This window comes from Siphateles boraxobius, unplaced genomic scaffold, assembly GCF_051911475.1.
Source record: "Siphateles boraxobius isolate OS27281-9 unplaced genomic scaffold, OSU_SipBor_1 31, whole genome shotgun sequence".
Taxonomy (NCBI): domain Eukaryota; kingdom Metazoa; phylum Chordata; class Actinopteri; order Cypriniformes; family Leuciscidae; genus Siphateles; species Siphateles boraxobius.
In genome coordinates this window covers 11,733,012-11,760,077 of record NW_027508931.1, presented here as the reverse complement: position 1 = coordinate 11,760,077, position 27,066 = coordinate 11,733,012, and the positions used below count along the sequence as shown (strand labels likewise).

At 40.4% G+C, this 27,066-nt stretch overlaps 1 protein-coding gene across 3 annotated transcripts in view; it reads left to right on the top strand.

Moving 5' to 3' along the window:
- Positions 1-27,066, top strand: part of glg1b (golgi glycoprotein 1b) — a 157,053-nt gene that overhangs the window by 48,004 nt on the left and 81,983 nt on the right. For all 3 annotated transcript variants that reach the window (XM_077193855.1, XM_077193854.1, XM_077193857.1), the window contains exon 2: positions 17,187-17,544. In XM_077193855.1, coding sequence (XP_077049970.1) covers positions 17,212-17,544 — 333 coding nt within the window. In that variant the 5' untranslated portion in view covers positions 17,187-17,211. The remainder of the gene's footprint in view (positions 1-17,186; positions 17,545-27,066) is intronic.

The following is a 27,066-nucleotide window of genomic DNA, read 5'->3' as shown; positions in this document are numbered from 1 at the left end:
TTGAGCCTGTTTCAGGGCTGAGGCTAGTGAATGGCTTCAGATGTTTGTGAAAGCGGCCTGTACGATTTAATTTATTGTTCATTAATACAAAGTCCAATCAGAGTGTGTTTCACATCATTGGAAAGCTTATGTTTTGCACTTTCACATGAGCCCAAGCACACTATTGTACGTTGTTCACGGCCCGAGAGAACTGTGGTCAAGTGAGGCCTGGTCGAGGTCAGGCAAACTTTGTGGTGAATGTTTTCATCCAAACATATTTATATTTCACCCAAATATGGGTCTTTTTTCATGTGTTTTATATCAAAAGAAAGCTTAACACTTGTAGTTTACAGAGATGTGAATGACTTTATTGTGTCTTGTTCAGAAAGGAAAAGAGAAGGGTTTTAGTAGGGCCGGTTTAAGTGCACCGGGGCCAGAGAATCACTGCAGATGTGTGGAAAAGCTGCCCGCACTAATCTATTTATTGTTCATTAATACAAAGTCCAATCAGAGAGTGTTTCATATCTTTGGAAAGCCTGTGTTTTGCACTTTCACATGAGCCAAAGCTCACAATTGTACGTTGTTCACGGCCCGAGATGACCGGGGTCAAATTGGTGTCGATTAAGGCCCCTCGGCTGGATCGTCACTGCACAAAAACGGCTCTACGAATTTATTTATTGTTTATGAAATCAAAGTCCAATCAGATCGAGCCTTACATCATTGGAAAGCTTATGTTTTGCACTTTCACATGAGCCCAAGCACACTATTGTACGTTGTTCACGGCCCGAGAGAACTGGGCTCAAGTGAGGCCTGGTCGAGGTCAGGCAAACTTTGTGGTGAATGTTTTCATCCAAACATATTTTTATTTCACCCAAATATGGGTCTTTTTTCATGTGTTTTATATCAAAAGAAAGCTTAACACTTGTAGTTTACAGAGATGTGAATGACTTTATTCTATCTTGTTCAGAAATGAAAGAGTAGCCTGTTTAGGGGGCCTTTGCACAGCTAAATTTAATTGAGTACAGGTTTAAAATAATCCCCTGGGGAGAATTTTATCCTGGACTCCATTAAAACATGTTGGCTTGAGTGGCCTGTATGAATCTATTTATTGTTCATTAATACAAAGTCCAATCAGAGTGTGTTTCACATCATTGGAAAGCTTATGTTTTGCACTTTCACATGAGCCCAAGCACACTATTGTACGTTGTTCACGGCCCGAGAGAACTGTGGTCAAGTGAGGCCTGGTCGAGGTCAGACAAACTTTGTGGTGAATGTTTTCATCCAAACATATTTATATTTCACCCAAATATGGGTCTTTTTTCATGTGTTTTATATCAAAAGAAAGCTTAACACTTGTAGTTTACAGAGATGTGAATGACTTTATTGTGTCTTGTTCAGAAAGGAAAAGAGAAGGGTTTTAGTAGGGCCGGTTTAAGTGCACCGGGGCCAGAGAATCACTGCAGATGTGTGGAAAAGCTGCCCGCACTAATCTATTTATTGTTCATTAATACAAAGTCCAATCAGAGAGTGTTTCATATCTTTGGAAAGCCTGTGTTTTGCACTTTCACATGAGCCAAAGCTCACAATTGTACGTTGTTCACGGCCCGAGATGACCGGGGTCAAATTGGTGTCGATTAAGGCCCCTCGGCTGGATCGTCACTGCACAAAAACGGCTCTACGAATTTATTTATTGTTTATGAAATCAAAGTCCAATCAGATCGAGCCTTACATCATTGGAAAGCTTATGTTTTGCACTTTCACATGAGCCCAAGCACACTATTGTACGTTGTTCACGGCCCGAGAGAACTGTGGTCAAGTGAGGCCTGGTCGAGGTCAGGCAAACTTTGTGGTGAATGTTTTCGTCCAAACATATTTTTATTTCACCCAAATATGGGTCTTTTTTCATGTGTTTTATATCAAAAGAAAGCTTAACACTTGTAGTTTACAGAGATGTGAATGACTTTATTGTGTCTTGTTCAGAAAGGAAAAGAGAAGGGTTTTAGTAGGGCCGGTTTAAGTGCACCGGGGCCAGAGAATCACTGCAGATGTGTGGAAAAGCTGCCCGCACTAATCTATTTATTGTTCATTAATACAAAGTCCAATCAGAGAGTGTTTCATATCTTTGGAAAGCCTGTGTTTTGCACTTTCACATGAGCCAAAGCTCACAATTGTACGTTGTTCACGGCCCGAGATGACCGGGGTCAAATTGGTGTCGATTAAGGCCCCTCGGCTGGATCGTCACTGCACAAAAACGGCTCTACGAATTTATTTATTGTTTATGAAATCAAAGTCCAATCAGATCGAGCCTTACATCATTGGAAAGCTTATGTTTTGCACTTTCACATGAGCCCAAGCACACTATTGTACGTTGTTCACGGCCCGAGAGAACTGGGCTCAAGTGAGGCCTGGTCGAGGTCAGGCAAACTTTGTGGTGAATGTATTCATCCAAACATATTTTTATTTCACCCAAATATGGGTCTTTTTTCATGTGTGTTATATCAAGAGAAAGCTTAACACTTGTAGTTTACAGAGATGTGAATGACTTTATTGTGTCTTGTTCAGAAAGGAAAAGAGAAGGGTTTTAGTAGGGCCGGTTTAAGTGCACCGGGGCCAGAGAATCACTGCAGATGTGTGGAAAAGCTGCCCGCACTAATCTATTTATTGTTCATTAATACAAAGTCCAATCAGAGAGTGTTTCATATCTTTGGAAAGCCTGTGTTTTGCACTTTCACATGAGCCAAAGCTCACAATTGTACGTTGTTCACGGCCCGAGATGACCGGGGTCAAATTGGTGTCGATTAAGGCCCCTCGGCTGGATCGTCACTGCACAAAAACGGCTCTACGAATTTATTTATTGTTTATGAAATCAAAGTCCAATCAGATCGAGCCTTACATCATTGGAAAGCTTATGTTTTGCACTTTCACATGAGCCCAAGCACACTATTGTACGTTGTTCACGGCCCGAGAGAACTGGGCTCAAGTGAGGCCTGGTCGAGGTCAGGCAAACTTTGTGGTGAATGTTTTCATCCAAACATATTTTTATTTCACCCAAATATGGGTCTTTTTTCATGTGTTTTATATCAAAAGAAAGCTTAACACTTGTAGTTTACAGATATGTGAATGACTTTATTCTATCTTGTTCAGAAATGAAAGAGTAGCCTGTTTAGGGGGCCTTTGCACAGCTAAATTTAATTGAGTACAGGTTTAAAATAATCCCCTGGGGAGAATTTTATCCTGGACTCCATTAAAACATGTTGGCTTGAGTGGCCTGTATGAATCTATTTATTGTTCATTAATACAAAGTCCAATCAGAGTGTGTTTCACATCATTGGAAAGCTTATGTTTTGCACTTTCACATGAGCCCAAGCACACTATTGTACGTTGTTCACGGCCCGAGAGAACTGTGGTCAAGTGAGGCCTGGTCGAGGTCAGACAAACTTTGTGGTGAATGTTTTCATCCAAACATATTTATATTTCACCCAAATATGGGTATTTTTTCATGTGTTTTATATCAAAAGAAAGCTTAACACTTGTAGTTTACAGAGATGTGAATGACTTTATTGTGTCTTGTTCAGAAAGGAAAAGAGAAGGGTTTTAGTAGGGCCGGTTTAAGTGCACCGGGGCCAGAGAATCACTGCAGATGTGTGGAAAAGCTGCCCGCACTAATCTATTTATTGTTCATTAATACAAAGTCCAATCAGAGAGTGTTTCATATCTTTGGAAAGCCTGTGTTTTGCACTTTCACATGAGCCAAAGCTCACAATTGTACGTTGTTCACGGCCCGAGATGACCGGGGTCAAATTGGTGTCGATTAAGGCCCCTCGGCTGGATCGTCACTGCACAAAAACGGCTCTACGAATTTATTTATTGTTTATGAAATCAAAGTCCAATCAGATCGAGCCTTACATCATTGGAAAGCTTATGTTTTGCACTTTCACATGAGCCCAAGCACACTATTGTACGTTGTTCACGGCCCGAGAGAACTGGGCTCAAGTGAGGCCTGGTCGAGGTCAGGCAAACTTTGTGGTGAATGTTTTCGTCCAAACATATTTTTATTTCACCCAAATATGGATCTTTTTTCATGTGTTTTATATCAAAAGAAAGCTTAACACTTGTAGTTTACAGAGATGTGAATGACTTTATTCTATCTTGTTCAGAAATGAAAGAGTAGCCTGTTTAGGGGGCCTTTGCACAGCTAAATTTAATTGAGTACAGGTTTAAAATAATCCCCTGGGAAGAATTTTATCCTGGACTCCATTAAAACATGTTGGCTTGAGTGGCCTGTATGAATCTATTTATTGTTCATTAATACAAAGTCCAATCAGAGTGTGTTTCACATCATTGGAAAGCTTATGTTTTGCACTTTCACATGAGCCCAAGCACACTATTGTACGTTGTTCACGGCCCGAGAGAACTGTGGTCAAGTGAGGCCTTGTCCGGGTCAGACAACGCATTGTTTACTCATAGAAAAGTATTTTTAGTTAAGTCAAATTTGGTCTTTTTTTCATGTGTTTTGTATCAAATTAAAGCTTATAATTTGTAGTTTGCAAATATATGAATGGCTTTGCTGTATCATGTTCACACAGTGAAAGACAACAGGTACAGTTGAGCCTGTTTCAGGGCTGAGGCTAGTGAATGGCTTCAGATGTTTGTGAAAGCGGCCTGTACGATTTAATTTATTGTTCATTAATACAAAGTCCAATCAGAGTGTGTTTCACATCATTGGAAAGCTTATGTTTTGCACTTTCACATGAGCCCAAGCACACTATTGTACGTTGTTCACGGCCCGAGAGAACTGTGGTCAAGTGAGGCCTGGTCGAGGTCAGGCAAACTTTGTGGTGAATGTTTTCATCCAAACATATTTATATTTCACCCAAATATGGGTCTTTTTTCATGTGTTTTATATCAAAAGAAAGCTTAACACTTGTAGTTTACAGAGATGTGAATGACTTTATTGTGTCTTGTTCAGAAAGGAAAAGAGAAGGGTTTTAGTAGGGCCGGTTTAAGTGCACCGGGGCCAGAGAATCACTGCAGATGTGTGGAAAAGCTGCCCGCACTAATCTATTTATTGTTCATTAATACAAAGTCCAATCAGAGAGTGTTTCATATCTTTGGAAAGCCTGTGTTTTGCACTTTCACATGAGCCAAAGCTCACAATTGTACGTTGTTCACGGCCCGAGATGACCGGGGTCAAATTGGTGTCGATTAAGGCCCCTCGGCTGGATCGTCACTGCACAAAAACGGCTCTACGAATTTATTTATTGTTTATGAAATCAAAGTCCAATCAGATCGAGCCTTACATCATTGGAAAGCTTATGTTTTGCACTTTCACATGAGCCCAAGCACACTATTGTACGTTGTTCACGGCCCGAGAGAACTGGGCTCAAGTGAGGCCTGGTCGAGGTCAGGCAAACTTTGTGGTGAATGTTTTCGTCCAAACATATTTTTATTTCACCCAAATATGGGTCTTTTTTCATGTGTTTTATATCAAAAGAAAGCTTAACACTTGTAGTTTACAGAGATGTGAATGACTTTATTCTATCTTGTTCAGAAATGAAAGAGTAGCCTGTTTAGGGGGCCTTTGCACAGCTAAATTTAATTGAGTACAGGTTTAAAATAATCCCCTGGGGAGAATTTTATCCTGGACTCCATTAAAACATGTTGGCTTGAGTGGCCTGTATGAATCTATTTATTGTTCATTAATACAAAGTCCAATCAGAGTGTGTTTCACATCATTGGAAAGCTTATGTTTTGCACTTTCACATGAGCCCAAGCACACTATTGTACGTTGTTCACGGCCCGAGAGAACTGTGGTCAAGTGAGGCCTGGTCGAGGTCAGACAAACTTTGTGGTGAATGTTTTCATCCAAACATATTTATATTTCACCCAAATATGGGTCTTTTTTCATGTGTTTTATATCAAAAGAAAGCTTAACACTTGTAGTTTACAGAGATGTGAATGACTTTATTGTGTCTTGTTCAGAAAGGAAAAGAGAAGGGTTTTAGTAGGGCCGGTTTAAGTGCACCGGGGCCAGAGAATCACTGCAGATGTGTGGAAAAGCTGCCCGCACTAATCTATTTATTGTTCATTAATACAAAGTCCAATCAGAGAGTGTTTCATATCTTTGGAAAGCCTGTGTTTTGCACTTTCACATGAGCCAAAGCTCACAATTGTACGTTGTTCACGGCCCGAGATGACCGGGGTCAAATTGGTGTCGATTAAGGCCCCTCGGCTGGATCGTCACTGCACAAAAACGGCTCTACGAATTTATTTATTGTTTATGAAATCAAAGTCCAATCAGATCGAGCCTTACATCATTGGAAAGCTTATGTTTTGCACTTTCACATGAGCCCAAGCACACTATTGTACGTTGTTCACGGCCCGAGAGAACTGGGCTCAAGTGAGGCCTGGTCGAGGTCAGGCAAACTTTGTGGTGAATGTTTTCATCCAAACATATTTTTATTTCACCCAAATATGGGTCTTTTTTCATGTGTTTTATATCAAAAGAAAGCTTAACACTTGTAGTTTACAGATATGTGAATGACTTTATTCTATCTTGTTCAGAAATGAAAGAGTAGCCTGTTTAGGGGGCCTTTGCACAGCTAAATTTAATTGAGTACAGGTTTAAAATAATCCCCTGGGGAGAATTTTATCCTGGACTCCATTAAAACATGTTGGCTTGAGTGGCCTGTATGAATCTATTTATTGTTCATTAATACAAAGTCCAATCAGAGTGTGTTTCACATCATTGGAAAGCTTATGTTTTGCACTTTCACATGAGCCCAAGCACACTATTGTACGTTGTTCACGGACCGAGAGAACTGTGGTCAAGTGAGGCCTTGTCGAGGTCAGGCAAACTTTGTGGTGAATGTATTCATCCAAACATATTTTTATTTCACCCAAATATGGGTCTTTTTTCATGTGTGTTATATCAAAAGAAAGCTTAACACTTGTAGTTTACAGAGATGTGAATGACTTTATTGTGTCTTGTTCAGAAAGGAAAAGAGAAGGGTTTTAGTAGGGCCGGTTTAAGTGCACCGGGGCCAGAGAATCACTGCAGATGTGTGGAAAAGCTGCCCGCACTAATCTATTTATTGTTCATTAATACAAAGTCCAATCAGAGAGTGTTTCATATCTTTGGAAAGCCTGTGTTTTGCACTTTCACATGAGCCAAAGCTCACAATTGTACGTTGTTCACGGCCCGAGATGACCGGGGTCAAATTGGTGTCGATTAAGGCCCCTCGGCTGGATCGTCACTGCACAAAAACGGCTCTACGAATTTATTTATTGTTTATGAAATCAAAGTCCAATCAGATCGAGCCTTACATCATTGGAAAGCTTATGTTTTGCACTTTCACATGAGCCCAAGCACACTATTGTACGTTGTTCACGGCCCGAGAGAACTGGGCTCAAGTGAGGCCTGGTCGAGGTCAGGCAAACTTTGTGGTGAATGTATTCATCCAAACATATTTTTATTTCACCCAAATATGGGTCTTTTTTCATGTGTGTTATATCAAGAGAAAGCTTAACACTTGTAGTTTACAGAGATGTGAATGACTTTATTGTGTCTTGTTCAGAAATGAAAAGAGAAGGGTTTTAGTAGGGCCGGTTTAAGTGCACCGGGGCCAGAGAATCACTGCAGATGTGTGGAAAAGCTGCCCGCACTAATCTATTTATTGTTCATTAATACAAAGTCCAATCAGAGAGTGTTTCATATCTTTGGAAAGCCTGTGTTTTGCACTTTCACATGAGCCAAAGCTCACAATTGTACGTTGTTCACGGCCCGAGATGACCGGGGTCAAATTGGTGTCGATTAAGGCCCCTCGGCTGGATCGTCACTGCACAAAAACGGCTCTACGAATTTATTTATTGTTTATGAAATCAAAGTCCAATCAGATCGAGCCTTACATCATTGGAAAGCTTATGTTTTGCACTTTCACATGAGCCCAAGCACACTATTGTACGTTGTTCACGGCCCGAGAGAACTGGGCTCAAGTGAGGCCTGGTCGAGGTCAGGCAAACTTTGTGGTGAATGTTTTCATCCAAACATATTTTTATTTCACCCAAATATGGGTCTTTTTTCATGTGTTTTATATCAAAAGAAAGCTTAACACTTGTAGTTTACAGAGATGTGAATGACTTTATTCTATCTTGTTCAGAAATGAAAGAGTAGCCTGTTTAGGGGGCCTTTGCACAGCTAAATTTAATTGAGTACAGGTTTAAAATAATCCCCTGGGGAGAATTTTATCCTGGACTCCATTAAAACATGTTGGCTTGAGTGGCCTGTATGAATCTATTTATTGTTCATTAATACAAAGTCCAATCAGAGTGTGTTTCACATCATTGGAAAGCTTATGTTTTGCACTTTCACATGAGCCCAAGCACACTATTGTACGTTGTTCACGGCCCGAGAGAACTGTGGTCAAGTGAGGCCTGGTCGAGGTCAGACAAACTTTGTGGTGAATGTTTTCATCCAAACATATTTATATTTCACCCAAATATGGGTCTTTTTTCATGTGTTTTATATCAAAAGAAAGCTTAACACTTGTAGTTTACAGAGATGTGAATGACTTTATTGTGTCTTGTTCAGAAAGGAAAAGAGAAGGGTTTTAGTAGGGCCGGTTTAAGTGCACCGGGGCCAGAGAATCACTGCAGATGTGTGGAAAAGCTGCCCGCACTAATCTATTTATTGTTCATTAATACAAAGTCCAATCAGAGAGTGTTTCATATCTTTGGAAAGCCTGTGTTTTGCACTTTCACATGAGCCAAAGCTCACAATTGTACGTTGTTCACGGCCCGAGATGACCGGGGTCAAATTGGTGTCGATTAAGGCCCCTCGGCTGGATCGTCACTGCACAAAAACGGCTCTACGAATTTATTTATTGTTTATGAAATCAAAGTCCAATCAGATCGAGCCTTACATCATTGGAAAGCTTATGTTTTGCACTTTCACATGAGCCCAAGCACACTATTGTACGTTGTTCACGGCCCGAGAGAACTGTGGTCAAGTGAGGCCTGGTCGAGGTCAGGCAAACTTTGTGGTGAATGTTTTCGTCCAAACATATTTTTATTTCACCCAAATATGGGTCTTTTTTCATGTGTTTTATATCAAAAGAAAGCTTAACACTTGTAGTTTACAGAGATGTGAATGACTTTATTGTGTCTTGTTCAGAAAGGAAAAGAGAAGGGTTTTAGTAGGGCCGGTTTAAGTGCACCGGGGCCAGAGAATCACTGCAGATGTGTGGAAAAGCTGCCCGCACTAATCTATTTATTGTTCATTAATACAAAGTCCAATCAGAGAGTGTTTCATATCTTTGGAAAGCCTGTGTTTTGCACTTTCACATGAGCCAAAGCTCACAATTGTACGTTGTTCACGGCCCGAGATGACCGGGGTCAAATTGGTGTCGATTAAGGCCCCTCGGCTGGATCGTCACTGCACAAAAACGGCTCTACGAATTTATTTATTGTTTATGAAATCAAAGTCCAATCAGATCGAGCCTTACATCATTGGAAAGCTTATGTTTTGCACTTTCACATGAGCCCAAGCACACTATTGTACGTTGTTCACGGCCCGAGAGAACTGGGCTCAAGTGAGGCCTGGTCGAGGTCAGGCAAACTTTGTGGTGAATGTTTTCGTCCAAACATATTTTTATTTCACCCAAATATGGGTCTTTTTTCATGTGTTTTATATCAAAAGAAAGCTTAACACTTGTAGTTTACAGAGATGTGAATGACTTTATTCTATCTTGTTCAGAAATGAAAGAGTAGCCTGTTTAGGGGGCCTTTGCACAGCTAAATTTAATTGAGTACAGGTTTAAAATAATCCCCTGGGGAGAATTTTATCCTGGACTCCATTAAAACATGTTGGCTTGAGTGGCCTGTATGAATCTATTTATTGTTCATTAATACAAAGTCCAATCAGAGTGTGTTTCACATCATTGGAAAGCTTATGTTTTGCACTTTCACATGAGCCCAAGCACACTATTGTACGTTGTTCACGGACCGAGAGAACTGTGGTCAAGTGAGGCCTTGTCCGGGTCAGACAACGCATTGTTTACTCATAGAAAAGTATTTTTAGTTAAGTCAAATTTGGTCTTTTTTTCATGTGTTTTGTATCAAATTAAAGCTTATAATTTGTAGTTTGCAAATATATGAATGGCTTTGCTGTATCATGTTCACACAGTGAAAGACAACAGGTACAGTTGAGCCTGTTTCAGGGCTGAGGCTAGTGAATGGCTTCAGATGTTTGTGAAAGCGGCCTGTACGATTTAATTTATTGTTCATTAATACAAAGTCCAATCAGAGTGTGTTTCACATCATTGGAAAGCTTATGTTTTGCACTTTCACATGAGCCCAAGCACACTATTGTACGTTGTTCACGGCCCGAGAGAACTGTGGTCAAGTGAGGCCTGGTCGAGGTCAGGCAAACTTTGTGGTGAATGTTTTCGTCCAAACATATTTTTATTTCACCCAAATATGGGTCTTTTTTCATGTGTTTTATATCAAAAGAAAGCTTAACACTTGTAGTTTACAGAGATGTGAATGACTTTATTGTGTCTTGTTCAGAAAGGAAAAGAGAAGGGTTTTAGTAGGGCCGGTTTAAGTGCACCGGGGCCAGAGAATCACTGCAGATGTGTGGAAAAGCTGCCCGCACTAATCTATTTATTGTTCATTAATACAAAGTCCAATCAGAGAGTGTTTCATATCTTTGGAAAGCCTGTGTTTTGCACTTTCACATGAGCCAAAGCTCACAATTGTACGTTGTTCGTGGCCCGAGATAACAGGGGTTAAAAAGGCCTTCCTTTGGATATAGGCCAAAAGGTCAAAATCTCAAAAATGGTTGTAAATGAGCCAAATTTCCATATATTTGCACTTGCTTTGCATCAGATTAAAGCTTAGCATGTGTAGTTTGCATATATATGAATAGCTTTGCTGTATCATGTTCACACAGTGAAAGACAGCAGGTACAGTTGAGCCTGTTTCAGGGCCCGTGAATGGCTTCTGATGTTTGTGAAAGCGGCCTGTACGATTTTTATTTATTGTTCAATAAAACAAAGTCCAATCAGAGGGAGCCTTACATCATTGGACATATACTGTCTCCACTTTCCATCAAGCCCAAACACATTAATGTAGCCAACAGGGACAGCTAATAATAATCATTACAGTATAGCCAAATAAGGTGGTTTTCTGAGCGCGACGATATTTACTCCAAATATTAACCAGGCTGTACAGGTTAGGAGACTCAGATCTTCAGGTGTGCTACATCAAATTGTAGCCCTGAATCTCCACTTTCCATCAAGCCCAAACACATTAATGTAGCCAACAGGGACAGCTAATAATAATCATTACAGTATAGCCAAATAAGGTGGTTTTCTGAGCGCGACGATATTTAGTCCAAATATTAACCAGGCTGTACAGTCCAGGAGACTCAGATCTTCAGGTGTGCTACATCAAATTGTAGCCCTGAATCTCCACTTTCCATCAAGCCCAAACACATTAATGTAGCCAACAGGGACAGCTAATAATAATCATTACAGTATAGCCAAATAAGGTGGTTTTCTGAGCGCGACGATATTTACTCCAAATATTAACCAGGCTGTACAGGTTAGGAGACTCAGATCTTCAGGTGTGCTACATCAAATTGTAGCCCTGAATCTCCACTTTCCATCAAGCCCAAACACATTAATGTAGCCAACAGGGACAGCTAATAATAATCATTACAGTATAGCCAAATAAGGTGGTTTTCTGAGCGCGACGATATTTAGTCCAAATATTAACCAGGCTGTACAGTCCAGGAGACTCAGATCTTCAGGTGTGCTACATCAAATTTTAGCCCTGAATCTCCACTTTCCATCAAGCCCAAACACATTAATGTAGCCAACAGGGACAGCTAATAATAATCATTACAGTATAGCCAAATAAGGTGGTTTTCTGAGCGCGACGATATTTACTCCAAATATTAACCAGGCTGTACAGGTTAGGAGACTCAGATCTTCAGGTGTGCTACATCAAATTGTAGCCCTGAATCTCCACTTTCCATCAAGCCCAAACACATTAATGTAGCCAACAGGGACAGCTAATAATAATCATTACAGTATAGCCAAATAAGGTGGTTTTCTGAGCGCGACGATATTTACTCCAAATATTAACCAGGCTGTACAGGTTAGGAGACTCAGATCTTCAGGTGTGCTACATCAAATTGTAGCCCTGAATCTCCACTTTCCATCAAGCCCAAACACATTAATGTAGCCAACAGGGACAGCTAATAATAATCATTACAGTATAGCCAAATAAGATGGTTTTCTGAGTGCGACGATATTTAGTCCAAATATTAACCAGGCTGTACAGTCCAGGAGACTCAGATCTTCAGGTGTGCTACATCAAATTGTAGCCCTGAATCTCCACTTTCCATCAAGCCCAAACACATTAATGTAGCCAACAGGGACAGCTAATAATAATCATTACAGTATAGCCAAATAAGGTGGTTTTCTGAGCGCGACGATATTTACTCCAAATATTAACCAGGCTGTACAGGTTAGGAGACTCAGATCTTCAGGTGTGCTACATCAAATTGTAGCCCTGAATCTCCACTTTCCATCAAGCCCAAACACATTAATGTAGCCAACAGGGACAGCTAATAATAATCATTACAGTATAGCCAAATAAGGTGGTTTTCTGAGCGCGACGATATTTACTCCAAATATTAACCAGGCTGTACAGGTTAGGAGACTCAGATCTTCAGGTGTGCTACATCAAATTGTAGCCCTGAATCTCCACTTTCCATCAAGCCCAAACACATTAATGTAGCCAACAGGGACAGCTAATAATAATCATTACAGTATAGCCAAATAAGATGGTTTTCTGAGTGCGACGATATTTAGTCCAAATATTAACCAGGCTGTACAGTCCAGGAGACTCAGATCTTCAGGTGTGCTACATCAAATTGTAGCCCTGAATCTCCACTTTCCATCAAGCCCAAACACATTAATGTAGCCAACAGGGACAGCTAATAATAATCATTACAGTATAGCCAAATAAGGTGGTTTTCTGAGCGCGACGATATTTACTCCAAATATTAACCAGGCTGTACAGGTTAGGAGACTCAGATCTTCAGGTGTGCTACATCAAATTGTAGCCCTGAATCTCCACTTTCCATCAAGCCCAAACACATTAATGTAGCCAACAGGGACAGCTAATAATAATCATTACAGTATAGCCAAATAAGGTGGTTTTCTGAGCGCGACGATATTTACTCCAAATATTAACCAGGCTGTACAGTCCAGGAGACTCAGATCTTCAGGTGTGCTACATCAAATTGTAGCCCTGAATCTCCACTTTCCATCAAGCCCAAACACATTAATGTAGCCAACAGGGACAGCTAATAATAATCATTACAGTATAGCCAAATAAGGTGGTTTTCTGAGCGCGACGATATTTAGTCCAAATATTAACCAGGCTGTACAGTCCAGGAGACTCAGATCTTCAGGTGTGCTACATCAAATTGTAGCCCTGAATCTCCACTTTCCATCAAGCCCAAACACATTAATGTAGCCAACAGGGACAGCTAATAATAATCATTACAGTATAGCCAAATAAGGTGGTTTTCTGAGCGCGACGATATTTACTCCAAATATTAACCAGGCTGTACAGTCCAGGAGACTCAGATCTTCAGGTGTGCTACATCAAATTGTAGCCCTGAATCTCCACTTTCCATCAAGCCCAAACACATTAATGTAGCCAACAGGGACAGCTAATAATAATCTTTACAGTATAGCCAAATAAGGTGGTTTTCTGAGCGCGACGATATTTAGTCCAAATATTAACCAGGCTGTACAGTCCAGGAGACTCAGATCTTCAGGTGTGCTACATCAAATTGTAGCCCTGAATCTCCACTTTCCATCAAGCCCAAACACATTAATGTAGCCAACAGGGACAGCTAATAATAATCATTACAGTATAGCCAAATAAGGTGGTTTTCTGAGCGCGACGATATTTACTCCAAATATTAACCAGGCTGTACAGTCCAGGAGACTCAGATCTTCAGGTGTGCTACATCAAATTGTAGCCCTGAATCTCCACTTTCCATCAAGCCCAAACACATTAATGTAGCCAACAGGGACAGCTAATAATAATCATTACAGTATAGCCAAATAAGGTGGTTTTCTGAGCGCGACGATATTTAGTCCAAATATTAACCAGGCTGTACAGTCCAGGAGACTCAGATCTTCAGGTGTGCTACATCAAATTGTAGCCCTGAATCTCCACTTTCCATCAAGCCCAAACACATTAATGTAGCCAACAGGGACAGCTAATAATAATCATTACAGTATAGCCAAATAAGGTGGTTTTCTGAGCGCGACGATATTTACTCCAAATATTAACCAGGCTGTACAGTCCAGGAGACTCAGATCTTCAGGTGTGCTACATCAAATTGTAGCCCTGAATCTCCACTTTCCATCAAGCCCAAACACATTAATGTAGCCAACAGGGACAGCTAATAATAATCTTTACAGTATAGCCAAATAAGGTGGTTTTCTGAGCGCGACGATATTTAGTCCAAATATTAACCAGGCTGTACAGTCCAGGAGACTCAGATCTTCAGGTGTGCTACATCAAATTGTAGCGCTGAATCTCCACTTTCCATCAAGCCCAAACACATTAATGTAGCCAACAGGGACAGCTAATAATAATCATTACAGTATAGCCAAATAAGGTGGTTTTCTGAGCGCGACGATATTTACTCCAAATATTAACCAGGCTGTACAGTCCAGGAGACTCAGATCTTCAGGTGTGCTACATCAAATTGTAGCCCTGAATCTCCACTTTCCATCAAGCCCAAACACATTAATGTAGCCAACAGGGACAGCTAATAATAATCATTACAGTATAGCCAAATAAGGTGGTTTTCTGAGCGCGACGATATTTAGTCCAAACATTAACCAGGCTGTACAGTCCAGGAGACTCAGATCTTCAGGTGTGCTACATCAAATTGTAGCCCTGAATCTCCACTTTCCATCAAGCCCAAACACATTAATGTAGCCAACAGGGACAGCTAATAATAATCATTACAGTATAGCCAAATAAGGGGCTTTTCTGAGCGCGACGATATTTAGTCCAAATATTAACCAGGCTGTACAGTCCAGGAGACTCATATCTTCAGGTGTGCTACATCAAATTGTAGCCCTGAATCTCCACTTTCCATCAAGCCCAAACACATTAATGTAGCCAACAGGGACAGCTAATAATAATCATTACAGTATAGCCAAATAAGGTGGTTTTCTGAGCGCGACGATATTTACTCCAAATATTAACCAGGCTCTACAGGCCAGGAGACTCAGATCTTCAGGTGTGCTACATCAAATTGTAGCCCTGAATCTCCACTTTCCATCAAGCCCAAACACATTAATGTAGCCAACAGGGACAGCTAATAATAATCATTACAGTATAGCCAAATAAGGTGGTTTTCTGAGCGCGACGATATTTAGTCCAAATATTAACCAGGCTGTACAGGCCAGGAGACTCAGATCTTCAGGTGTTCTACATCAAATTGTAGCCCTGAATCTCCACTTTCCATCAAGCCCAAACACATTAATGTAGCCAACAGGGACAGCTAATAATAATCATTACAGTATAGCCAAATAAGGTGGTTTTCTGAGCGCGACGATATTTACTCCAAATATTAACCAGGCTGTACAGTCCAGGAGACTCAGATCTTCAGGTGTGCTACATCAAATTGTAGCCCTGAATCTCCACTTTCCATCAAGCCCAAACACATTAATGTAGCCAACAGGGACAGCTAATAATAATCATTACAGTATAGCCAAATAAGATGGTTTTCTGAGTGCGACGATATTTAGTCCAAATATTAACCAGGCTGTACAGTCCAGGAGACTCAGATCTTCAGGTGTGCTACATCAAATTGTAGCCCTGAATCTCCACTTTCCATCAAGCCCAAACACATTAATGTAGCCAACAGGGACAGCTAATAATAATCATTACAGTATAGCCAAATAAGGTGGTTTTCTGAGCGCGACGATATTTACTCCAAATATTAACCAGGCTGTACAGGTTAGGAGACTCAGATCTTCAGGTGTGCTACATCAAATTGTAGCCCTGAATCTCCACTTTCCATCAAGCCCAAACACATTAATGTAGCCAACAGGGACAGCTAATAATAATCATTACAGTATAGCCAAATAAGGTGGTTTTCTGAGCGCGACGATATTTAGTCCAAATATTAACCAGGCTGTACAGTCCAGGAGACTCAGATCTTCAGGTGTGCTACATCAAATTGTAGCCCTGAATCTCCACTTTCCATCGAGCCCAAACACATTAATGTAGCCAACAGGGACAGCTAATAATAATCATTACAGTATAGCCAAATAAGGTGGTTTTCTGAGCGCGACGATATTTAGTCCAAATATTAACCAGGCTGTACAGGCTAGGATAACCCCTATTTTAGGTTGGATGATACACGAGTGTGCAGTGGAGATTCAGTCCTTTCCGTACATACCAATATCAACATGGTAGAGCGAACAAACCAAGGCCTAGCTAATGCGCTTGTGTGTCTATTGTGCACAATTATGAAAATGGCATAATTACCACTTTGACATTTTCGTGATATTCTGGCATCGTCGGAACCGGCTTGGGAAGACGAGAACAACCGTGCCTGAACCGACTTTCTAACCTGAACGTAAACCGAGAAATTGGCAAACATATACTGGGGTATATTGGCGCTGCATATGTGGTGCGGTCAACCCTAAAATGTAAAAAAAATTATTAAAAATCAAAACAAGGTCCTGCGAACGAAGCGCATGCATTCAGGTGACCGGGGGGGCTGGGGGCACCACGCCCAGCAATCGATTTGCCAATTCAACGCAGTATAGTGCTGAAAAATTAGCCATGTTCAGCGTTGAGGCGATATTGGATTGGTTGGACGCCTGTGGACGGTAACAATAGCCGTTGGATCTTTGTGCCATGCGTTCGCCTGGCCCTCAGTCACAACTTACCCGTGGATTCAACGCTCTCGTGCGTGCGGTTTTCGATTTGCCATTGTGAAATATGCATCATATATGTTGCATATTCAGGGTTGACTCCAAAAATTATTTTCATATTAAAAATTATAGCTCATATGAATCGTTATGAGAAATCATACGCCAATCTGCAAAAATCAACTTCGTGTGAAATTCACGAGTAACCCTGTTGAGCTTGATTCAGCTGTTGTGGCCGAAGATGGCGGCGTGTGGACCTGTTTATCTGCTGCTGCTGCTCCTCCTCATGTCTCTCTACCTTCTCACCGTGCAGGCTCTTAAACCTCTTCCAGGTTTCGGGAACGTCCATCCTCCGGCTGTCGCCATGAACCAGCAGTTCAGAGCCGCGCCACCGAATCCCGGGAATAACGCCGTTGCTGCTGCCGTTGCGTCCTCCGGTTTTCAGTCTCGAAGATCCACCGGCTGGAAGCTGGCAGAAGAGCAGGCCTGCCGGGACGACGTGACCCGGCTGTGTCCAAAACACACCTGGACAAATAACCTGTCTGTACTGGAATGCCTGCAGGACAAAAAGGAGGTGAGCAGGAATCCTAATGATGATGCTTATTTTTCTAGAATAAAATGTTTTTAAAAATGAACAAATACATAATTTTATACAATATATTTTATATAAGTAATTGTGTTTTTTTTAATAATAATTGTTTGTAGTATTTTGTTAAATGTATAATATATATATATATATATATATATATATATATATATATATATATATATATGTGTGTGTGTGTGTGTGTGTGTGTATTTAACGAAATACTACAAACAAATATATATAATGTAATTGTATTATTATAAACTTGAATTTGGGGTTTTGTTTTATCTCCTGTCATTTGGCTTAATTGTTAATTTCACACTGATAAGTGAAGTAGACAAGCTTTCCAGATCTAAAACACCTAGTGAAACATTTTTGTTCAAATATTATCAATTCATTTTGTTAAAGGCTCCATGAAATGCCTTGTTGTGTCCAGTTATCTGTATTCCCTGTTTTGACCAAGGAGGTCCATAATATTTAAAAAAAAAAACTTGTGTGTTAGCATTTCTGTTTATCTCAAGTGCAGTTTCTCAGTTCTGTGGCCAGGTAGTTTTCACCCAATGATTTGAGCTGTAAATATACCACTACCATGTGACTTTTGTGGAGCTGCAGGGAAATGACATCCGGACCACAAGGATTGGCTTTCCCAAGCAACGTTTTCACAGAGTCTTTAATCATAGGTGTATAAGCTTGACTCTGACCATAACATCTAAATGAGTAAGTAAATGTTTATACATATGTAAACATTCTTATTTTTCGATGGATTTATACAGCTGCACAAAGACAGACATTTAATGTGGATTGGACTAGCCTAATTAAAGAAAAACCTTAAAATCTACTAGCTAGATTTGTCTTTTAGTTTGCCCTGCTTGTTGGTACAGTGGCGTAGTTGTGTGGATGAGGAAATGATTACAGGATTTGTCTCTCCGAAGCTGATGTCCATATGATAAGTTTTGTTTTCAGAATAAAATTTGTTTGGAATGATAAAGTCTTGATGCTTACATCTTTTGTACAATAATAATATTCCAATAAAAGTGTATATAAAATATGTTTTCTGAAGCCATACAATAGTTTTTTGTGCTGAACAAGACTAAACAAATAGTTTTTCGGTGTCTGAGACACCAAACGTGCCGTGACATGTCTTGATGCATATTTTAATTAAATGCAAATTAATTTGAATTCGAGATTACATTCCCAGTGAATAATATTTTTTATTTAAATATTAATCATACAACTTCTCACTTGTAATATAGTGCACAAGTCAAACTAACTTTTAATGTACTTTACTGTTTTTTTTGGAGTTTAAAAGTCCCTGGTCACTAAAAAAATAAATAAAAGAGTTTTGTTTTTAACAACAACATCTTTTGTTAAAAACAGGCTAACGATTGCGTCATTACCACGCGACTTTATGTCGCACAATAGAGACATTACCATATAGACAGGAGGAGAAGCTAGTAGGCATCTTTTACTGTCTATGAGGCAATCGGGGGACATGGAGGCATAAAGTCAATGGAGAAGCCCATAGATAGAGAGTCCATAAAAACAACGGGACAAAATATTTCAACAACGTTTTTGAGGAATTAGGTGATTCAGATTTGACTTGGCACAGCTACTAGAAGATTTACAACTATTAGACTGTCGTCACGCTCAGTTTGAGCTTACGCAGTCGCTCAGCCATCAGGCAGGAAGAGCAATAATCGGGCTTCAGGTTTCTCCTTTGAAATCAATGGGGTCGCTGTGTCCATTTCTTTTACTGTCTGTGGTCATTCCAGGAAATCTCATAGACAGTAAAAGAAAATCCCTATCGCTGTAGCTGAATAAACAGGAGATTGAAATGCTTTGATAGATTAAACATGACCAATAAACACTAGGGATGTGCATTTCCATAACTGAGGCCGATGCGATACGCATCTCGATGCATAGCTAACGATACAATACACTAAATATACATATAAGCAGCTACCGATGCGATGCAATACGATTCACCACTATTACGATGCGATCCGATTTCGATTCGATTCAACCCGATTCAACCCGATTTCGATTCGATTCAACCCGATGCTATTCAATGTAATACATACAATGCAATGGAGAAAAATATGATGCTATGCAATTCAATATGGTATAGGTAGTTAACTTTTATTTCTTTTGTTCAGAGATACAGCAAATCATAAAGTAGATTAAGGGGAATTCGGCAACTATTTGAACTTAATAAAAACCGTTTAGAAATCATTTGGATGGTTTAATAACCTGTTCAGGTGAAAATGGTGACTTTACCCGCTCCCCCCAACTTTCCTAGGCGGAAAGCCAACCTTGCAACATGGGGACTAACGGTGCGTTCAAGTCCTCCTGGGAAGTTCGTACGTACGAGGTGGGAAGTCGTTTTTACGACATGAGATGCGTTTAAGTCAGTTTCGTCGGAGCAAGATGGCGGTGTACCTTCTTTTAATTCATTACACGAAAATACAGCAAGGTTTGTTAACTCTGCTTATAGAAAATAAAGAACAAAGAATGCGCATCAGTTTTATTTTTATGTTTTAATAAACTTATGAAGCCAATGTAAACTGTTAGCATTTTTTGTTGTAATTCATTAACTTGCTTATAACAAGATTAATGGTGATCATGATAAATAACAGTTTCTAGGACGAGTAAACATTGAAATTCAATTATAATTTACCGTCAACTACAGACGTTGCATCCATTGATTCCGCCATGTTTCTCACTGACACGCCCCCAACTCGTACAGATCGGGGCTTAAAGAAAATCCCGAGCTCCCCACTGGTATTTACGACATTGTGGTGGGGTTCAATTGCATTCAACTCGTAATTACGATCTATACAAGATGACTTGAATGCACCATAACATCCCGGTAAGTTGGAAATAGGAAGTCTCGTGAGAAGCGAGAAACACAAACTACTTTACAGCAATTCGACATAAACGCACACGCCGCCCTCAATGTGTATGATGTATTACCCACCTCAGTAGACATAGCTCCACACAATAAAGTTGGCTGGCTCCGATATTAACAAATGCACATGAGCAGCGGTTGAAAGGAGGAGGAGGGTGCCGCAAGTGAGTTTTTTTACGATATTGTTGTGAAATATACGCCCCACAGCTGTAGGGGGAGCTTGTTGAGGCAATATGCGACAACAAAAGTGAAAATCAGCGAAGAAATGGCTAGAGTTTCCGAGTTCCCCTTTAAGTGTCATCTGCCTTTTAACGCATAACTCTTTCACAAACAAAATATTTGGTTTTCACAAAACTAAAAGATTAATAAAAACAGACATTCTTTTCCTGTCCTGTCTCCAGTTACACTTTTAACAGCTCACACATTTAACAGTGAAAACAAATGTAAGGATCAGGGATAAACAATGAATAAATGTTCCATAACTTCATAAAATCATGACATTTGAGATTTCTACTGTGAAAAACAAAACTTGGAGATGAGTGTGTTTGTGTGTGTGTGTTTGTGTGTGTGTGTGTGTGTGTGTGTGTGTGTGTGAAAACCCAACTCTTCTAAGTCCAAAAATAAATTTATGTTGAGATTACTACATTTTATTTAATTAAATGCATTTATGGTAAGATTATTATATTTTCATGTCAATCTGTGTTCATTTTGACCACGAACCGCTGTAACTTTAATTCAGCGCGCGCAGCAGAAAAAGGGCCGTTACATAGTCAACGCATCGGTAAGCATACGCGTCCGCAAGGCTACTCATCCCTATGCTTCGGCCGCCATAATGCGTCGATGCGTAGCCAAATGTGTCGTCCTAGTTTTTGATACGCGACACACCGATGCACGCAATGCACGACATTGCGATGCACGCAATGTCGCCCCCACCGACGCGTTGTCGGTGGGGGCGACATTGCAAGTATTGTACATTAATTAAAGTATATTATTTTTTACAGAAGAAGGTTTGAATACAATGGCGGGCGAACAGGAAAAATTATGCGAGTTTATACGTATACATCCGCATTTATATGACCAAATAATATTGATCATTTTGGCGCCGACATCCTAAAGTACTGGAAATGTCTCTCCTCGTCCAGGCTTCGCATGGGAAGCACCAGAGACACAAACTCCCCATCCTGATCTCTTCTTCAGTTTAAAGGGCGAACATACCACCGCCTAACTTTATCTCTGCGCTGCCTTTGTTGCTGCCGATGTAAAATCAGCAATATGCACTCCTCTTCAGTTGCCATTTTGATCTGAATATGACGTGACCCGATTCTACTAATATCACCCGACTCTACTACCCCCTGTTGCGTGAGCGGTGTATTGCATTTCACGCATCGCCCGTGACGCTTGGGTTTGCTTGCGTGCACTGTTTAGACCAGTGGCTCTCAACCCCTCCTGCAGGGACCCCCTGACGGGACATGTTTTTGTTTTAACCAGGGAATGTCTAATAAGGGGAGAACTTTCACTCGCAGTAATCTTCCGGCTTCTGAACTGGTTGCAGTTCCACTCTGGTTCCATATGAGGGCGCTCAGAGGACGAGTGCAGAATGAATGGAGGTCTATGGAGCTATACCCCTAAAAATCCACTTTTCTCAGGATATAATTTTTTGTCTAGTAATTTGAATGTTGTATTCGAAAGGAGATGCAAAGAAATTACTCACTGCTGGGTGCTAGATTTTTTAGTGTCACTTATTTGCTTTAAAAAGTATTTTAAAATGTCAATGACGTCGTACACATTTTAGCACCAGAGATACTGCTTTACGGCAATCCTTCAGTCACTTCGGTGCTTTCGCGCTCTGCACTTTCTTTTCTCTCAAGGCATCGACAACACCGCTGACACCGGTAAATACACGTGCTAGAAGAGTTTTTGTTTTGTTGTTTTAAAAGACCACGCCGAAAATACACACACACACACATTCTGGTCCCGCTTCGGATGCCACGATGCCATCAAGCGGTATCTCTGGTCGTAATCAGTCCTTCACTGACCAATCAGCGTTCATTAGCAGTATGCTAGCGTGTAATGGGCAACAACAACTCAACCTTTAAGAAATCGAAAGGACAAAAGTACTCGTTCATTCGACCAACTTTCGACCTATAACCCATGTTGAACTTGCAAAACCTACAATCAAATCTGAGATTTCTCAACGGCAATCGGGTGAAAGGCAAATTTAGCCGTCTAGCTCCATAGACTCCCATTCATTTTGCACTCAGGGCGATCGCCCCCCAGTGGAACTCTGGTGGAACTACAACCAAAATTCGGTACAATAGGGCTTAATAGGGAGCAGTGGCGGTTCTAGACCATTTCAACTGGGGGGGCCAAGCTGGGGCCAGTTGTACTGTTAGAGGGGCCAGTTACATTTAGACCTTATTGTTCTCATATCATTTTCTGCACTGCACTGCAGGCATTAACAGGCAAAATACCATGTTTATAATCATTCAACAATGTATTTGCATTTCCATTATATTTTTACATTTGCATTACATATTCAGTATTAGTCACAGTAACTGTAATTGACATGATGTCCTTCTTTCTCTTCATTTTGGTGAGAACTATAGAGCAAAAGCAATGGGGACCAAGAAGCTTATTAATTCATTTACTGAAAATAACCGACTTGCTAGGTAACTGTCTAACCGTTTACAGGGTTCCTGCACACTTTTTAAAGTCAAATTTAAGGCTTTTTAAGACCTGAATAAATCAAAATTCATACCGTCCATTAGGGGTGTGGAATATTGACAAAAATATATCTCAATATTTTCAATGTTTTGTTGATAATTAGATGATATTTTACTGATTGTGTTTTTGTGCTGGTGCCATGGCTGGTTTAGGCCTGTTGTTGACAGCAGACTCACAAAGATATTCATATTTTTTAATATTCTATGCAGTGGTCAGTTAACAGCAGGGACCGAAATTCATTTTTTAATTAATTTTTAATTAATTTAATTTGCCACCTTAAATCGATTTCCAGGGGCATTTTCACCTATATATGGACATTCCTTCTAAACTTATTTAGAGTTATGAATCACCTTTTATGTCAAATACCAACATTCAAATTATACAGTAATTATACTTATTTATAGAATAATACTTAATTATACAATAATTATACAGTACCACTGTTACCAGTCAAATTAATTCATTCAATCAAAATCCATGTTTGCAGTGCAGTCTAGAGGTGACACAGAAGCGGCATTAATATATTTACACTCCATTTACAATTGCATAAATAAAGCTATGAGATTTTTTTTAAAATCAATATTTAAACATGAAATGATTTCTAATTTTAACGTTTTAATTAAAGAGTACTTTAAATATGAAACTAAAACCGCCAGTAGGCGGCGGAAAGTCACAGAAGTGAGTTGAGGGATTCATTCATTCAACCGATTTGTTCAAACGGCTGATTCATTCGGGAAAGGAGCAAGTGATTCCTTCAAAACGCGGATTTCAGTCAATAAATCATCGCTGTCTGTTGCATTGAGACTCTGCTACGGTTTCAATTTGAAATTCTAGTCTGCGAAATAAAGGGAAAACAAACAATATTGACAATATTGTGTCTAAAAAGTAACTCATGTTAACTTATTGTTAATTTAACTGTTTTATAACATCAATATCACAGTTGCAATTGTGCACGGGAAAACAGCACTCTTGCTGATTTGATATTCTAATATAAGAACATAATATGATATAAGACATAAACTAATTTGGGGACATAGCCTACCTATGAACCGCACACAGCAGTGAAAGGACGAGAGACAAATGCGATGTCAGCTCACAGTGCCTCGTACATAGTTAAAACAAGTATTACAATATTTTAATAGACAATACACATCGCACACCCGATACGCACATAAAGAATGGACTTGCAACTGACCAGCTTTCTCCTTCTCTCCTCTCTCGCGTCCAGGAGACAGACGTTATTTTGCCGCGATTCCCGCGAATGTGATGCGAATTGTCACGTGAACAAGCAAATCCACAAAGATAGAATAATAAAAAAAATAATATGCATACAACGATAACCTAGATAGCAAAAAACAGTTTTGTAAAAATTATTTCACACTCCACATTTAGGGGGGCCACAAGGGGGGCCAAACTTGTTGTCACAGGCCCCCTTGGCCCCCCCTCTAGAACCGCCACTGAATTAGGGAGTGAACAGGCTCTCCGTAGACGGGCTCTGTTTTAACCCTGAAATGGCACACCTGATTCAATTAATTAAAGGCTCAAAGGCCTAATGTGTAGCTGACTAATTGAATCAGGTGTGCCATTTCAGGGTGAAAACAAAAACTGTTGGGAGTCCCTGCAGGAGAAGGTTGAGAACCACTGGTTTAGACTATGAAAGGGAGCGTGTTGCTCGCGTCACTCGTGTTGTTTGCTCACGTTGACTATGTAACGGCCCATAGACTCTGTGTGGAAACGATAGCTGCACTGCTGTATACGCACCGCTCCTGGAACGGTTCGCCGGAGCGCATCTGTGTGCAGTGTGAAAGCTCTAACCTGTTAACATGAGTGCGGGAAAAAAACGCACCACATACGCACTGCAAACGGAGTATATGTGAAACGGGCTTGACACTGACGCTTTTTCTGTCAGTGGTAGAGTACCGGCTACTTGCGAGAAGTAGCAGTACGCAAGAAAAAGTGCAGGTACGCTTAAGTGTAAAATGTAGAAGTGCCAGTACTGCGTACCGGTGAGTAGCCTACCGTACCGCCCCACTTCGAGCACTGTATGAAAAAATACAGTTTTTTTAAGTGTAGGCCTATTTAAAAAAATACACGCGGCAGAGAGGTAGAAAAGGGAGAGACCTTGCCTGTGTGTGCCTCATGAAGCGCATGTAAGACAGAGAGCATCCTGATTGGCCTTTCGGCAAGTCAACCAATCAACCAACAATTTAAAATTATTTGGTGGAAGATAGAGCTCCGCCATGTTGATTTGTTCTAGGTAAGTGACTCTCAGGACATGCCTCGGTCTCCGTAGTGTTGTGAAACGTCATATTCACGTAGCAGCAGCAGCAGTGGTGTTGAGAGAACGCGCTTGAGCAACAGTTCAGAAAGGAGAAATCAATCTAACAGTTACTTAACAAAATATTGGCCACTTTCTAAGTAGTGAAAGTATAGTGCATCTTCTAATAATTCAACTGACAACGTCAGCCAAAGCCTACAGGGTCAAATGGTCGTCTTTCTGTAAAGTAAGTTTATTTTCATTTTGTTAACACGCTAACATGGCAGGTTCATTGCACAAATTTCTTGCAGTTAAACTAGCTACTGTAGTGGGAGTGGTCTGCGGAGCTGAGCATTGCAATGCACTAGGGGGATTGTTGTCTAGAATCCACAAGCACTAAAAAGTCATTTTCTGCCTTTTATCGGCCAAGAAGGTCCCAAATTAGAAATTTATGATACTATTCTACTACATATATGACCCACTTTCAATACATATTCATGTCTCCACCGGTGGAATGACCCTTTAAATCGATGCATCGCATCGTTAGCTTTTATGCCAATGCGAACCGGTGAATCTTTCCATCCCTAATAAACAGACAACTGCCTTATTCTGTGTAAGAAGCCACATCATCTCACAGAAGGATCCTCAACTGTCGTTATGAAGTGAGTTTGGAGTAAAAGCATGTTATTAAACGTTGTCTTTTGTTGGACAAGAGGTTATTAAATGCTTCTCATATTTTTGTTTTTTCAAATTCACGTTATAAGTCATTCAAATTCACAGTGCTTTCAGATGGAGCAGCGTTCAGCTTTCAGAGCCGTGAATCAATGACAAGCTGCGCATACTTGCAGCCTTTGCGATTTCAAAATCGCGAAAGCCATCTCGATTTAAGAGCGATTACATGGAAATTGCGATTAATCGTGAAGCCCTAGTTTTGAGCTACTCCTCCGTCACTGCTTAGCTCTGATGGTGCACCACTTTTCATCTGGCAATCACAAGGGCCAGGGTTCATTTGCAACTAGACACAAATTAATTTAAGCTGAGAAACATCTTACAGCAGCAGTTTTCTCCACTAGACTTTCACAACCTCTTGAACTTCTGTTGAAATGTCTCTTACAGTGGAGTCTCGACCCACAGTATGCTAAAATCCAACTCTCATTATAGTCACAGCTTTAAACCCATATTGATGGCACTATGCCCCCCCCCCTCTCTCTCTCTCTCTCCTCTTTTTCTCCTCTCTTTCTCTGTCATTAGTAATTCACTGACTCAGGCTCTCATTAGTGTTGAAGCGAGGTCCTGTTCTCTGGTCCGTGATAACTAATTTCTACACCTGAGGGACATTTCAGATAGTGGTCTGTCTGAAACACGGCTATTATGCGTGTCCTATAGGGTGTCGAATCTTTGTTTCGTTAGCCTTGAAATGCAATTTCATGTACGCTTCGAGTTCATTTCTTTTTAATCATCCATTCTTGCCTCTGAAAATTGAAATGTGGGTGGCTTAATTTCTTGCTCTGATGTATTTGGTGGTAATATGCTTGTATTAATTGGTCTAAATGCTGTCGATGAGCAATATGTGCACTTGGTGTGTTGTTGCTTGCAGAGAATGTCTAACATAGGCCTCTAT